This window comes from Canis lupus, chromosome 9 (assembly GCF_003254725.2).
Source record: "Canis lupus dingo isolate Sandy chromosome 9, ASM325472v2, whole genome shotgun sequence".
Lineage (NCBI taxonomy): Eukaryota > Metazoa > Chordata > Mammalia > Carnivora > Canidae > Canis > Canis lupus.
In genome coordinates this window covers 1,102,668-1,117,393 of record NC_064251.1, presented here as the reverse complement: position 1 = coordinate 1,117,393, position 14,726 = coordinate 1,102,668, and the positions used below count along the sequence as shown (strand labels likewise).

The 14,726-nt window shown below is 63.2% G+C and overlaps 1 protein-coding gene across 6 annotated transcripts; it reads left to right on the top strand.

The window, feature by feature from the left end:
* Nucleotides 1–51: 51 nt before the first annotated feature.
* On the top strand, nt 52–14,371 carry HGS (hepatocyte growth factor-regulated tyrosine kinase substrate). Of its 6 annotated transcripts, XM_025468300.3 has the most exons (23): nt 53–211; nt 1,364–1,448; nt 1,796–1,871; nt 2,248–2,340; nt 3,852–3,975; nt 5,246–5,298; nt 5,819–5,887; nt 6,499–6,623; nt 7,910–7,988; nt 8,062–8,160; nt 8,276–8,383; nt 8,966–9,004; nt 9,082–9,225; nt 9,303–9,362; nt 9,937–10,147; nt 10,558–10,730; nt 10,803–10,943; nt 11,027–11,204; nt 12,905–13,038; nt 13,112–13,231; nt 13,400–13,489; nt 13,780–13,925; nt 14,219–14,371. In XM_025468300.3, the coding sequence occupies exons 1-22, from the start codon at nt 175–177 to the stop codon at nt 13,888–13,890; spliced, it is 2,349 nt and encodes a 782-aa protein (XP_025324085.1). In that variant the 5' UTR covers nt 53–174; the 3' UTR covers nt 13,891–13,925; nt 14,219–14,371. The 6 variants fall into 6 exon arrangements, with proteins under 6 accessions (XP_025324086.1, XP_025324085.1, XP_025324084.1 ...); XM_025468301.3 differs by having other exon boundaries at nt 52–211; nt 9,940–10,147; nt 13,780–14,371; XM_025468299.3 differs by having other exon boundaries at nt 13,780–14,371.
* The last annotated feature ends 355 nt before the right edge of the window (nt 14,372–14,726 follow it).

Below are 14,726 nucleotides of genomic sequence, written 5' to 3'. Positions count from 1 at the left end.
TGGATAGGCCTGACGTCCGAGCTGCTCATTGGCTCTGGGCGCTCGCCGTCCCCAGGGCCGCCCGGCCGGAGCCGCGCCTGTGCGCGCGCCCGAGGGAAGGCGGAAGCGGAAGTCGGGGGCGCGCCGGTTCGCCGCCGAGAGCGCCGCGGCGTCGGGTCGGGGTCCGGGGTCGCCATGGGGCGCGGCAGCGGCACCTTCGAGCGTCTCCTAGGTAACGCAGCCCCCGCCCCTCGCGCTGGCCCGCGTCCGGGGAGCGGCGGGGGGCGGCCGCGGCGCGATGCCGGCCCCGGGGTGTGGGTGGGCGCGGCGGTGCGGGGACCCGGCGGGCGCTGGGCGCGGGCTGCGACCCGAGTGGGCGAGGGCGCGCGGAGGCCGGGCGGGCGGCGGCCTGGAGCCCCCGCGGCGCGGCCTGCGAGCGAGCGGCCGCGGGCCCTGAGTCACGGAGGCGGGCACCTGCCCCCGACCGCGCGGACTGCGGGGCCCGACGGTGCCCGGCGCAGCGGCTCCGCGCTCCCGCGCCGCCCCCCGGGACCCCGTCCGCGCCGCGCCCTCCGCAGCCTCGCGGCGTCACCCCAGGGCCACGGCGGGCTCGGTGTCGGGGGCGCCCCAGCGGCGGCCCGGAGCCCGCCTGCGTTTTCCTCGGGTGTGGCTTTGGAGGAGACCCCGAGGAGGCGTGCTCCTGTGGGCTGAGGACGGTTCGGGCCCCGAGATCCGCCGCAGCTTACCAGCAGGCCAGTGCCGCCCGCGGCTGGCTAGGCCCCGCGGCGCCGGGACGAGGGCCAGCAGGCCGGGGCGCACCCGGGCACCTGCCGGAGGTCAGCCCGGCCCGGCCCCCAACGCTTGAAGCAGGGACCCGAGTCGGCGCCGCGTCCTGTCCAGCCTTGCCCCGCTGACATCCCAGCGGACAGGCTAGAGCCAGGGAAAGCCAGGGACCCCGAGGCAGGAGGTGGCCCGGCGTGGGGTGAAACCCCGCCTGGCTCTGCGCCACGCTGTGCCACTCTGGGCAGCGACCTCGCTTCTCGGCCTCGTCGTCTTTGTTCGTAAAGACGACGGACACAGGACGCTGCTCAGGAGCTCGTGTAAGACCTCAGATCACGCTGGGTGTCTGGAAGGGCACTTGGCACGCGAGTGCGTGAGTGCACGGCAGGTGCTCGGCGTTAGTAGTTTTCACGTCGTCTGCTTTTTTTCGGGGAACACAGCACCCTCGTGGTTATCGGGCGCCGAGAGGATTTTCATCGGTGTCCCGTTCAGCCCAAGTGTTTTCAGTGGGAACGAGGCGGTCTCTTCTCCCCATTGCGGAGCTGGGGGACCACCCAGGGAACTGCAGAGGACAAGCCCTGGTAACGGTGTGCTTTTGCCTTAGACAAAGCGACCAGCCAGCTTCTGCTGGAGACCGACTGGGAGTCCATTCTCCAGATCTGTGACCTCATCCGCCAGGGGGACACGCAGTAAGCGAGGGGGCTCTGTCTGCTCAGAAGCGGGGGCTGGCAGCATGGCGCTCTGGGCTTGCCTGCTGCACACTGGTGCCCCAGGATCCCGCAGTGTCCTGCCCTGACGGGAGTCGACCACATTAGACCTTAAGTGGAGAATCGAGTGGTCTCCGCACTGGGGTTTCTGGGATCTGGGGACAAGGAAAGGGTTTTCTCGGTACAGCCTGGGGGTCCTTAACATTTGCTTGGGGATTTTGAAGATCGGGGTGGGGGTGGAGGTGGGGGGCTTTTCTCAATTTAACTTCTAAGATACGTGTTTTTTTTTCACCTTTTTTTTTAACTAATACTCTTTTTTTTTTTTTCAGAGCTAAATATGCCGTGAGTTCCATCAAAAAAAAAGTCAACGACAAGAATCCCCATGTGGCCTTGTACGCCCTGGAGGTAACTAGACCCCTGCATTCCGGCCACCTCAAGGGTCACCCCCACCCCACCCCAGTGTCTGGAGGGCAGAGACAGGCTGACCCCGGGGCCTTGCCCACCTGCCTGGGGAGTGAGGGTAGGTAGAAGCAGCTGTGATGGAAGGCAGTGCCTCAGCTGCCCCGCCTGAAGCTGACAGGCTTAGGGCCCAGAGGGTGATTCTGGTTCCTGAGCCTCATTGGAAGAGAGGACGGTCAAAGGAGCACACAGCTTGGGTTGCTGCCTGACCCAGAGCTGCCACATGGACTCTTGTGGGGCCAGGTGGCCTGAGGTGGGCCTGTCCCAGGGGCAGTCCCTGCCCAACCAGTGGCCCCACCCTTCCCTTCCTTGGGTCCTGCAGGTCATGGAGTCTGTGGTGAAGAACTGTGGCCAGACGGTGCACGACGAGGTGGCCAACAAGCAGACCATGGAGGAGCTTAAGGAGCTGCTGAAGGTGGGCGCTTGGTAGGAGGCAGCGGGGTCCAGAGCAAGGAGAGGACACAGTTACCCTGAGGCTGGGCCTGTGCTTTTCTGGGTGTTTGCCAGCACCTGAGGCAGGAGCAGTGCTAGGCAGACAGAGGACAGGAAGACGGGTGTTGGTGGTTTCTGCACCTCGAGCATCCCAGGCTGGTGATGTCAGGGGGTGCTGTGTCTGGGGACACGGAGGAGGCTCTGCTCTACGGGGTCAGGAAAGGCTTCCCAGGGCAGGGTTCAGAGCCTCACTGGGTGGCGGAGGAGGAAGGGAAGGAGCGGTGTGGGGATGAGTATGAGCGGGGTGTGTGGGCAGAGGCCTGGGAGGAGCACCAGGGGCAGCTGGGTGGGTCCCATGTGCAGAGCCAGTGTTCTGAGCATGGAGGTGTGTGAGCCTGACGTGTTTACGGAAGGAGAGCTGGGGCACATGGCGCAGCAGGGATGCCTTGGGAAGTGGGCTCCACACCCTCGGTTTGTAGAGCCCCGAGAGAGTGTGCTGCACGGGCCACTGCCCCCCGGCCCCATAGGCTGGTGTTGCCTACCTGCAGGGATTGTGATGTGGGTGGTGACACCAGCAGGTTGTGTGATGCAGAGCAGGTGGTACAGGGGTGCACCTGTTTCCTGAGGTGAAAGGGTGGCCCACAGGGTGAGGCGAGTAGCGGAGCCCCGGATGCCGTGTCTGCTGCCCCTGGTGGCGGGGGGCTGCTGCTCTCTGGCCTGTGTGGGCTCGCGTGGCTGAGAGCCCTGCCAGGCCCTGAGCTGGGCCCCGACCGGTGACCCGGCCAGTCCTTACTGTGGCCCGGCTGAAGGAGCAGGAGGGTTAGTACTTCTCGTGTCACGCGATCGTGTCCTGTTTGTGCCGCGTGTGGTCTGAGTCGGCTAGTGCCCCCTGGAGAGGAAGGGTTACAACGGAGAGGAGGAGTTCAGGACTGGACACATCACGGGCAGGAACCAGAGGGCTAGTGCGTGAGCTGGTCGGCATTTCTACGCAGCAGCTTTCTCATCCTGCCATCTTTCTGAGCATCCCTCAGAGCTCTAGGAACCTGGCTGGTGTTGCTCTAACCCGGTGGACGTGGCGGCTCTGCATGCCCGCTGCCCGCCCCCCGGGCTGGCTGCACGGCTGCCCCCTCAGTGCGGGTCTCGTGGGCTCCCCCTGTTAGAGCCTGGCGTTTGCCGGAGCCTCCCTGCGGTCAAGCTCCTGGGGCAGGAGGAAGATTCATGTGGTTTTGGGGAGCTGGGCTCCCGGGGTGCCCTAGCTTCTCCTAGGGCAGTAAGGAAGGGTCGAGCCCTGAGTGGGCAGGTAGCCACGACGGGTTCGTTTGAAGGACGGGGCTTCAAGGAGGAGGGTTGGGCCTAGAGAGTGGGTCTGTGCTCGGCCCGGTGTCCCACCCGGGGCCGTCCCTGCTCTGCCAGCTGCGATGTCACAGGGAGACATCCCTGGTGTTGGTGTCTTGCGCAGCCCTCGTCACACTCTTCCTCCTCCTTTCCGTGCAGAGGCAGGTGGAAGTAAACGTCCGAAACAAGATTCTGTATCTGATCCAGGCTTGGGCGCATGCCTTCCGGAACGAGCCCAAGTACAAGGTGGTCCAGGACACGTACCAGATCATGAAGGTGGAAGGTGAGCTGGGCGGGGTCCGTCCCAGGCCCAGGACACAGCCTCCAGGAGCCGAGGGGCAGCTCTGTGCCAGGCGGAGCCAAGGAAGGCTGTGTGCACCCCGTGATGGCACCCCACTGCGTGACGGGCGGCAGTAGGAAAGTGGAGTGGGGGTCCCCGTGGACCCCCTGCCTTTCCCGACCTCACACCCAGTCAGGGCAGGACAGGGCATGCGGCAGACAACACACACATGGGGAGAGTTAGCAGAGGAGCTAATTCCCGAGCGTTGGGTCCTCGGGGGGAGGGAAAGCTGGGGGCCCTGGCCTCCAGGCGGCTGGTTGAGCACCAAGGGTGGGAGAAGGCTGGATAGCAGGCAGCTTCTGTGCCGGGCCTGAATGTGAACAAGCCAGTGAGGAGGGCTGCTGCCAGCATCCTGGGCGGGACTCGCTTCCGGGCCCCGGGGCCATGGTGGACCGGTGACAAGGCACAGGGGGTGGCAGCCTGCAGGAGCGGCTGGGGTGGGAGCTGAGGTGCCCTAAGAGTGGTGGGAAGGCCTGGGAGGCATTTAGTGGGGCTGTGACAGGCGAGGGACCTTTTCAAGGCCTCTTCTGGGCTCATCCCAGCCATTGTGGTGGCCACCCAGATCTGCTGGGGCTTGGTGAGCAGGGCAGTGGACTCAGGCCATAGTGCCCACGCTGGGCAGCAAGAGAGAGAGGGCTGGGGTGCACCCACCTGTGCAGAGGCCCTGTCCTGAGGCGTGGAGCAGGAGCAGCATCTGGATACTATATGAGGGTCCCGTCCATGCCGCTGAGCTGGCCTCAGGCCCCCAACACTGGACGTTGGACATGGGATGGTGGGTGTACACCCACGTTCACTTTCCTGGAAGGGCATCCAAAGCTTTATGGAGTCCCCAAAGTTATGTGCCTCAAAATAAGCTTGGGAATCCATTTGAAGAGTTGTGAGAGATACAGTTGGCCAGAGCATGGGGCCAGGAGCCAGACAGGAGGTCCAGGCCAGACCTGTGGGGCCTGGACATGGTGGGAGCGAGGCCAAGCTCCCTGCCCTAGGATGGGGCAGCCCACGAGGAACCACCCTGGGGACAGCTGGCCCACTTATGCCCCCGGGCGCCCTCGCCTGGTGCCGGGTCACTGTGCTTGCTGCCCAGGGGCTCTGGGCCTCCTTTTGTAGGTCTGCTTAGGGAGATGGATGCCCAGAGCTAGGATGTGGTTCCTGAAGGTCTCGGGGCAGACCAACCAAGGTTGTCACAACAGTGACCATGGTCTCCTCTCTCCAGGACACGTCTTCCCAGAGTTCAAGGAGAGTGATGCCATGTTTGCTGCAGAAAGAGTGAGTTCACGAGGTGCTGGGGATCTAGCAGTTACCTGTGTTTTGTTTTGTTAAGTTTAAGTAACCTGTACACCCAGCATGGGGCTTGAACTCATGACCCCAAGATCAAGAGCCACATGCTCTTCCAACAGCCAGCTGGGTACCCCAGGAGCTAGACTGCTTTGAGGAAGCGGAAGGGAAGCCGTGGGTCCCGGCTTTGGGAACGTCGGTGGGTGAGCTGCCGTTGTGGAACGTGCAGCCGTGCTTTGCAGGCTGAGTTTGGAATGGGGCTCAAGGTGTCTTCATGCCACGGCCAACGGGTCACGTCCTTGAGACAAACATGGACCTTGAGCTGCGGCGAGAAGTCTCGCTGTCACATCTTTAGGAAGCAGCGTCCATTTGCGGTGGCTCATGCCTCGCTGCAGACTCGGCCCTTGGCCCCTGACCCCCGAGCCCACGCTGGGTCTTCTCCTGTCTGTGGGAAGTCGGGATCTCGCCGGGAGGGTGGGCGCTGTGTGATCCTGATTCTGTCTGCCCCCAGGCCCCCGACTGGGTGGATGCTGAGGAGTGCCACCGATGCAGGGTGCAGTTCGGGGTGGTGACCCGCAAGGTGAGTGTGCCTGCCCCGGGGCCGACCCCAGGTCCCCGCTGTCCCCACGAGGCCACTGGGGCCACTCCAGGTCCGTTTTCTCTTGGCTGTGACCTCGTGATGCAAGGAGCAAATGCAGCTCCTAGCTAGGCGGTGAGCGTGTGAGCATGGTCTCCAGGGGGTCCTGTGTCCATGGTCTGTGCTGTGGGATGAAGCTTGGGTGAGGCTGCACTCCCCAGGGGGCAGGGAGAAGCCTCGAGAGGCTCCGGTGTGCGTGGCAGCATGCGTGGCCTGGGCCAACAGCCTTCTGGCGGCGCCTGTCTTCCTACTGCGGCACAGAGGCCTGGGGCCAGGGCGTCTGAGCAGCCTCACTGGAGCCACCATCAGCAACATCTCTTACCTCCGCACAGCTCACACATGATGTTCACGAGTCTGTCTTTTTAGTTTGACATTTTTACCCCAAACGACTGCTGTTAAGAGCCTGGAAGCGTGCCGTTTCCCTAGGGCGTTTGTGGCGCCCACCTGGGGAGGCCCAGGCTGGTGCGCCCTGCGGCAGGCAGTAGTGGGCAGGGTTGGTGCGAGGGGCCACTGGCCCAGCACAAGGCCGCACGCTGATGCGCTCCATGTCACAGCACCACTGCCGGGCGTGTGGCCAGATCTTCTGCGGCAAGTGCTCTTCCAAGTACTCCACCATCCCCAAGTTTGGCATCGAGAAGGAGGTGCGCGTGTGTGAGCCCTGCTACGAGCAGCTTAACAAGTGAGTTCCCTGCTGGGTGCAGTGGGGCCTGGCGTGCTCGGGGACGCTGGGCTTCTATCCCCGCCGTCCAGCCGCAGGGCCGGGACGCGCCCAGGGTCTGACACCTGCCAGCCAGTTGCTTAGGCTTGTTTTTTGGTCTGTCAGCTTTTTAAATTTTTTTTTTTTTTTTTTTTTAGCTTTTTAAATTTTTTTATAAGATTCTTTCTTTCTTTCTTTCTTTCTTTCTTTCTTTCTTTCTTTCTTTCTTTTTCTTTCTTTCTTCTTTTCTTTCTTTCTCTTTCTTTCTCTTTCTTTCTTTCTCTTTCTTTCTTTCTTCTTATTTATTTATTCATTCATTCATTCATTCATTCGAGAGACAGAGGCAGAGACACAGGCAGAGGGAGAAGCAGGCTCCATGCAGGGAGCCTGATGTGGAACTCGATCTGGGGTCTCCAGGATCACACCCTGGGCTGCAGGCAGCGCTAAACCACTGCGCCACCGGGGCTGCCCGGTCTGTCAGGTTTTTTAACTTTTTAGTTTGGAAGTAAAACTTAGAGAAGAATTGCAGGAGTGGGAAGCGGACCCCACACGGTGCGGCCTCCCCCCAGGTCCCTCGGTGTGGCTGTGGCCGTGGGGCTCACTTGCGTCCCCCTCTGTACGGGCTCTCCCACATGCCGTGTTCGTTGTGAACCTGTGCGGGTACCCAGTCCTTGTACCTGAGACTCCCGGGAGGAGTGTGCTTGTGGGACCAGCACACCACTGGCAGGCCGGGACATGTGATAGTAGCCTGGCGCCGGCCCCTGGTTTGTGTTCCTGTTCTGGTTCCACTGAGTCCCAGCTGTGTCGTGTGGCAGTTATGCCCCTGGCAGGCCTGCCCAGGTCCACAGCACACGCAGGTGGCTGTCACGCCTCCTTGGCTCCTGTGACCTGTGTGCAGCCTTTGTCCTGAGGTGTGCTTCTGCTCTGGGTGCGACCCCAGGATGCAGCTGTCTCCCTCGGTGCAGCCGCACTGAGGTCCCTGCTGTCCGTCTCCCAGTGTCAGCGATGGGAGCTCATCCCTTGGTTACGTGGTGACTGCAGGCTGCTCCCCTGGAAAGTTCCTTTCCCACGTTTGAACCTCGTTTCCAGGAGAGGGGCTGGGGTTTAGACCGGGTGACGTGCCCGGGGTCCTGCGTCCGAGGGACAGCAGAGCTGGTGTGAGGGACCAGTTTTTGTCCAGAGTGTGACCTGTGGCCCTAGTGTTGTTCTGTGGGGATGCTGGGGGCCAAGGGGTGGCGCTCAGCCACCCAGCGTCCTCTCGCTCCCAGGAAAGCAGAAGGAAAGGTGTCATCCACGACAGAGCTGCCACCGGAGTACCTGACCAGCCCTCTGTCCCAGCAATCCCAGGTACTGGCCCCGGGTCCCTGGGTCCCCAGGGGTGCCTTGCCCCGGGCCCTGCTCACAGCCTCTCTGTCCCTAGCTGCCCCCCAAGCGGGATGAGACGGCCCTGCAGGAGGAGGAGGAGCTGCAGCTGGCCCTTGCTCTGTCCCAGTCTGAGGCCGAGGAGAAGGAGAGGATGGTGAGTGGGGCGGGCTCCCCTGGTGTGGGGGTGCCGGGCCCCTGGATGTCTGGGGGGGTACCGGAGTGTAGAGGCTTGGCCCACCCAGGCCAGGACACTTCCTACCTCTCTACAGAGACAGAAGTCCGCCTACGCCGCGGCCACAGCCACATACCCCAAGGCGGAGCCCGCGCCCGTGGCGTCGTCGGCGCCCCCTGCCAGCAGCCTGTACTCCTCGCCGGTGGTGAGCCCGCTCCCCTGCTGGGCCACCGGTCTGTGGGGGGAGGGAGGGCTGTTCCAGAAGATGGGTGAAGATGCCTGATCCAGCAGGTGCAGGTCAAGGTCCGGCCTGGCCGTCCCCAGCTCTCTGCTCCTGGTCAGAGTTCCCTGTAGGGCAGAAAAACGCTGGGAAGGCTGGAGACCTCCATAGAGTGAGAGGGGGGCAGGCAAGCCCTGGGGTCAGGGTGGCCTGGCTATCTCCAGCCTCGGCCCCCCTGCACCATGTAAGTGGGGTGTCGGTGGGACAGAGGTTTAGGAAGTCGTGGGCTCCGTGGGCTCTGGGCGGGGGCGGGGCCAGGCGCTCGAGGGCCTAAGAACAGCCCTGCCAGCCCACGCTGGGACCGGCCGTGTGGCTGCAAGGAAGCCGGCGGGATACTGCCGGCACCTTGCTCACGGTCACAGAGCTCCTAGGGCCCCTCAGCCAGACCGGCCAGTGCCCTGTGCCCACCATCACCGTCGTGGTACCCAGCCTCCTGAGGGACGGCCCGGGAGGGGCTGGGCAGCGTCTGAGCCTGTGGGTCACCGCTGCTCTGGCCTGTCTCCCCAGACGTCGTCGGCGCCTCTGGCTGAGGACATCGACCCAGAGGTGAGGGCACCCCCGCATGCCGGGCTTTCCCCCTGTCGCTCCTTGGCCCTTGGGAGTGACCCTTGTTGTGCACGCAGCTTGCCCGCTACCTCAACCGGAACTACTGGGAGAAGAAGCAGGAGGAGGCCCGGAAGAGCCCCACACCGTCTGCCCCTGCACCCCTGACGGAGCCGGCCGCCCCACCCGTGGAGGGACACGCAGTCCCAGCCAACGCGCTGGAGGTGGGCTGCTCTCAGCTCCCAGGTGGGGGGGGGTGGGCCACACCGGATGCCCCCCCTCATGCTCTGGCCTTTTCCAGACTCCCCTCCCGGAGACAGACCCTCAGCCCATAGCTCCCTCCGGCGGCCCCTTTGGCGAGGTAAGCTGTGGCTCCCTGACGGGCCCGCCCAGGCACCTGTCTGATAGGGTGAGCCCTGCCTACACTGACCTCCTAGAGGCAAGTCATTCCAGCCCAGAACTCTGCATGGAACCTCGCCGGGCTGGTGGCTGTGGTCCAGAACTTGGCCACATGCTGCCTAGAACGGATCGGGGTATTGTAGGGCGGCCCAGCACCACCTGGATGAGTCCTTGTCCTGTCCTGGGGCTGCTGGGCTCTGTTGGTCATTGGAGTCAGAGACCAGGGTCTCTTCGAGGGAGGCAGGCCCCGTATAGGGGAGGGACAGAGGGGCCATGAACCGGGCTGCCCGAACTCCAGCTAGCTCTGTCCTGGCCAGTGCCATACCCATGTGCAAGAGTTAAGACTTCTTAGGCCTCAGTGTTTGCATCTGTAAAAGGGGGTGCCGAGGGCGCCCTTCACAGCACCACTGGGAGGGAGGGGGGCATGCACAGCAGGCTCAGAGCTCAGCGCCTGGAGTGGTGGGTGCTGCCCCCGCCCAGGAGGCCTGGAGGGCACAGGGGCCGGCTCCACAAGACCCCACCGTGTGTCCCCACAGCAGTACCAGAACGGGGAGTCGGAGGAGAGCCACGCGCAGTTTCTGAAGGCCCTACAGAACGCCGTCACCACCTTCGTCAATCGCATGAAGAGCAACCACGTGCGGGGCCGCAGCATCACCAACGATTCAGCCGTGCTGTCCCTCTTCCAGTCCATCAACAGCATGCACCCCCAGCTGCTGGAGCTGCTCAACCAGCTGGACGAGCGCAGGCGTAGGTGCTGCGGTGCACAGGGTCCTCGTCTCGAGGCCTCACTGTGCCCCCTGGGTGCAGTGTTGTGTGAGCACCTTCCGCGCCGGCCCAGTCGCTCTGGGCATCGGCAAGGTTCTCAAGGGCGGGGCTACCCCAAGGGGCGGCAGCTTCTCAAGAGCCCGTCTCTGAGCTGCAGGCCACTCAGGAGGTAGTCCCAGTGATGGGAGGTGTCCCGCTAAGCGCAAGACAGCCTAAGGAATCCCACCCACAGCCCTGACACTGGGAGCCCAACGGCCAGCCGTGCCCTGATGACAAGCACTCGGCTGGGCAAGGGCGGGCCCAGTGGCCACGGCCCAGAGCCAAAGCCCAGTGTGGGGCAGCCAGGCTTCCCTCCCATGCCAAGCACTCCTGGCTGTGCCCTGTCCCCACAGTGTACTACGAGGGGCTGCAGGACAAGCTGGCGCAGATCCGCGATGCCCGGGGAGCACTCAGCGCCCTGCGGGAGGAGCATCGAGAGAAGCTTCGCCGGGCCGCCGAGGAAGCTGAGCGCCAGCGCCAGATTCAGCTGGCCCAGAAGCTGGAGATCATGCGGCAGAAGAAGCAGGTGTGGTGCTCGGCCCCACTTTGGGGGAGCCAAGGTTGTGGACAGCCCTGATTGCCGCGTTGTGGCCCACAGGAGTACCTGGAGGTGCAGCGGCAGCTGGCCATCCAGCGTCTCCAGGAGCAGGAGAAGGAGCGGCAGCTGCGCCTGGAGCAGCAGAAGCAGACCATCCAGATGCGGGCCCAGATGCCCGCCTTCTCCCTGCCCTATGCCCAGGCACGCACCCAGCCCCGTCCTACCCCTGCCCCCGACTCCAATGATGGAGGAAGCCGCTGACCACTGTCCCTCTTTGTCCCCAGCTCCAGGCCATGCCTCCGGCAGGGGGCGTGCTGTACCAGCCCTCCGGCCCAACAAGCTTCCCGGGCACCTTCAGCCCCGCAGGCTCAGTGGAGGGCTCCCCCATGCACACGGTGTACCTGAGCCAGCCGGCCGCCGCCGCCGCCAGCCCCTACCCCAGCATGCCTGGGGCCGGAGCAGGTAATGGGCCGGGCAGAGGTGCTGCCAGCCAAGATGAGCCCAGACCGCTACTTTTTCTTTTTTGGTTTTGCTTTGCTATAATTTCAGATTTACAGAAAAGTTGAAAGGACAGTACAGTTTTCTGTATTTTCCCAACAATTAACATCGCGTCACAAATCTGCTTGCTCTCTGCACATGCACACGTGTGCACCCACGGGCTTTCTCTCCTAAACCTTTTTAGAGCAAGTGGCAGGCGCGATGCCCTTTGCTCCCGGCAAATGCGAGACCCTCCCCTGTGACCTGGGCATGGATTCCAGGTCGGGAGCCCGAGGCTGTGGTGTGACCTCCACTGTGGGGCTCAGCTCTCCCACAGCATCCCTGTCACACCCCTTGTGCCCACAGGGAACCCCATGGTGGTTGTCTTTAGCTACTCGGCTCCTTGTCATCTTTTTTTTTTTTTTTTTTAATTTTTATTTATTTATGATAGTCACAGAGAGAGAGAGAGAGAGGCAGAGACATAGGCAGAGGGAGAAGCAGGCTCCATGCACCAGGAGCCCGATGTGGGATTCGATCCTGGGTCTTCAGGATCGCGCCCTGGGCCAAAGGCAGGCGCCAAACCGCTGCGCCACCCAGGGATCCCCTGCTTGTCATCTTTGATCTAGAATGTTCCCACACTGCCTTGGCGTTCTTGCACTCACTTTTCCAAGGTGCTGGCCTGCTGTCTTGCAGACCCCCTCCCCCCACAGTGAGTTTTGTCTTCGTTGGTGTGACCGTCTGTGGCTGTATTTCGGCCAGGCGTCTGGGCGCTGGAGTGTTCAGTGGGAGGGCACAGCCAGCTGCTGGCCGCGAGGCGTGTGGCAGCCTGTCCAGGTTCCTCCCCAGAAGGGACTGGCTCTCCTGTGACAGCCCCAGTCCAGTGGGGAGATGAGACCTATACCTGTGCTTGTTCTTCCTAAATTTTTACCTGCTAGCTCTAGCATCTCCTCTGCTGCGTCTGAGGCTGTCTTTGCGTTTGTCACCTAGTGACTCTGGCACCTTGGCCCTCTCCTGTTGCTAAGGAGGCAGTCTTCCTTCTCCCGTTTGCTTTTTTGTCATCTGCATCAGCATGGACCCGTTTTATTCAAATTTCTTTTCTTTTTCTTTTTTTTTTTTCAAATTTCACAATTGGTTTTGGTGCTCAGACTGTCCCAGGTGCGGGCTGCTCCGTGTTCACGTTGTTGCTCTCAGCCCCGGAGGTAGCCCCCGTGGCCTGGTGTGCTCTGTGGCGACTGTGAGGACACCTGTGTGCACACACCTGGCTCACCTGTGTGGCAGACAGGCTCGCTGACACAGCACGGGGCTCCTCCCCTTTCCACGCCAGCAAGTCTCGTTCTCGTTCTCACGCTCTGTTTGTTCTGTTTGCTCCTGGAACACACAGAACGTGGTTTGGGGAGTGGCAGGCCGAGCCCCGGGGAAGGGGTGCCTGTGACCCGGCGTGGGGTCTGTGGTCCTGTCTTCAGGCCAAGAGTTTCAGGAGGTGCAGGGGCCTGTTTCCCCGGCCCTCCTGCGTCGTCCTGTCACTCCCCGTCAGTAGGGTTTGGTTCATTTCCAGTTCCATTCGGTGTTAGAGCTCCTCACCCATCCTGGATTTTCCTTCTTTTACTTTTGTGAGAATGTGAAAAGTGAACTTGGTTCCCAAAGTCGCAACAGAGGAAATCTGTTGATCTCCTCTCCCTCCGCAGATCCTGGCATGGTGAGCGCCTACATGTACCCGGCAGGGGCAGCCGGCGCCCAGGCAGCCCCCCAGGGCCCCAGCGGGCCCACCGCCAGCCCCGCCTACTCGTCCTACCAGCCCACTCCCACGCAGGGCTATCAGGTAGGTGGGTGGGGCAGCTCCCCTCCCCAGCCAGGGCCCTGGACCTTCTCCCATCACACCCTTCCCTCCACAGAACGTGGCCTCCCAGGCACCGCAGAGTCTTCCGGCCATCTCCCAGCCCCCGCAGTCCAGCGCCATGGGTTACATGGGGAGCCAGTCGGTGTCCATGGGCTACCAGCCTTATGGCATGCAGGTGAGACTGTGTGGCGTCCGGATGGAGAAGAGGCTGGGGGAGCACTGGGTGGGCCCCTTCCCCACTGTTAGGCTCTCCCTGCAGGTGGTCATTTGATTTTTCCAAGTCAGAAATGCCCCCTTTCTTGGCATGCAGGATTCCTTAACGCAGGCTTCACTTCACTTTCAGAGTCTCATGACCACCCTTCCCAGCCAGGATGCCCCTCTGCCGCCCCCACAGCAGCCCTACATCGCAGGGCAGCAGCCCATGTACCAGCAGGTGAGTGTGTCAAGGCTCAGGATGCTGAGCATGGTGGCCGTCCTGGGAAGAACAGTGTAGGCCAGGATGGCTTCCCAACAGACAGCGAGGATGGAACACACCCCACACACATGCACGCAGCAACAGGCACAGATGCCCAGACCACGCGTGTGCCCAGCTCAACCCCACACACTGGTCGGGAGGCCTGGGGGGAACTGAGCCCTGGGGCTGAGAGCAGGGTGGAGCCTCCTGGAGGTGGGAAGGCTGGGGCCTGTGGCAGGAAGACAATGGCTCCTGTGCGGGCCCCCCAGATGGCACCCTCCGGGGGACCCCCCCAACAGCCACCCCCTGTGGCCCAGCCGCCGCCTGCGCAGGGCCCTCCTGCACAGGGCAGCGAGGCCCAGCTCATCTCGTTTGACTGATCCTCGGCCGGGAGCCCGCCATGCAGAACACTATGGTACTCCGAAACCACCGCCTCCGTCTCTAACTAGCGTCGTCCTCCTGCCTCGCTCTCCTACTGCCATGTAGTGTCCCTGCCACAGGCTGGGGGTGGCCCTTCACCCTGCCCGCCCCCGTCCTCTCCTGCTGACTGCCCGTGCCCCCAGCCCCCGTCCTCATCCCCGTCTCCCTGCGTTGGTCTCTGACTCCTTTCCCCAGGGCTGGGCCTCTGAGGGTGGGAGGGAAGGACCTTCTCCCAGTGAGCCAGGGCCCGGGAGGGCTGGCTGGAGTGCCCTCCCATCTGCTCCCCAGAGCTCTCCAGCGTGGCCCCCGAGGTCAGCAGGCGCTCCTGGCCCTCCCAGGAGGGTGGGGGTTTGTCTCCAGCTTCTCTGCTTGAGCCGCCATCTCATCCAGTGCCCTGAGTAGACGGAATGGAACACTGATAATAAAATGTCTTTCAACAAGCGTCTCGGAGTCTGGAGAAGGAAGGTGGTGGGTGGCTGGTCCTGCTTTGCAGGCGCGGTAGGCTCGGCAGGCGGCCACCTGTGCCCAGAGCCAGGCCGGGTCCCACAGCCGCAGCCCCCCCCAGGCTGCGCCCCCCCAGGACCTGCTGGATTCCTCCCCAGTCGGTCCACTCCCAGCCCGAGGATCTCACGCCCGAGGGCCCGACCCCTGGGCGACCCCAGCATTAGCTCCTCCAGGCTCAGGCCGCGTGAGCTCCGCCTGGCCAGCGTGGGGGCGCTGCTCCGGGCCGGGCTCCTAGAAAACGGCCGAGCGGGGCCCCCGGGGCGCACACGCCGGGTGTTGGCGGGGCGCGGGC

Coding starts and splice junctions, on each gene's coding strand:
- HGS (XM_025468300.3), top strand. CDS start 175: ATGGGGCGCGGCAGCGGCACCTTCGAGCGTCTCCTAG. Junction 5,888..6,498: donor TCGGGGTGGTGACCCGCAAG/GTGAGTGTGCCT, acceptor TCCATGTCACAG/CACCACTGCCGGGCGTGTGG. Junction 9,005..9,081: donor CTGAGGACATCGACCCAGAG/GTGAGGGCACCC, acceptor TTGTGCACGCAG/CTTGCCCGCTACCTCAACCG.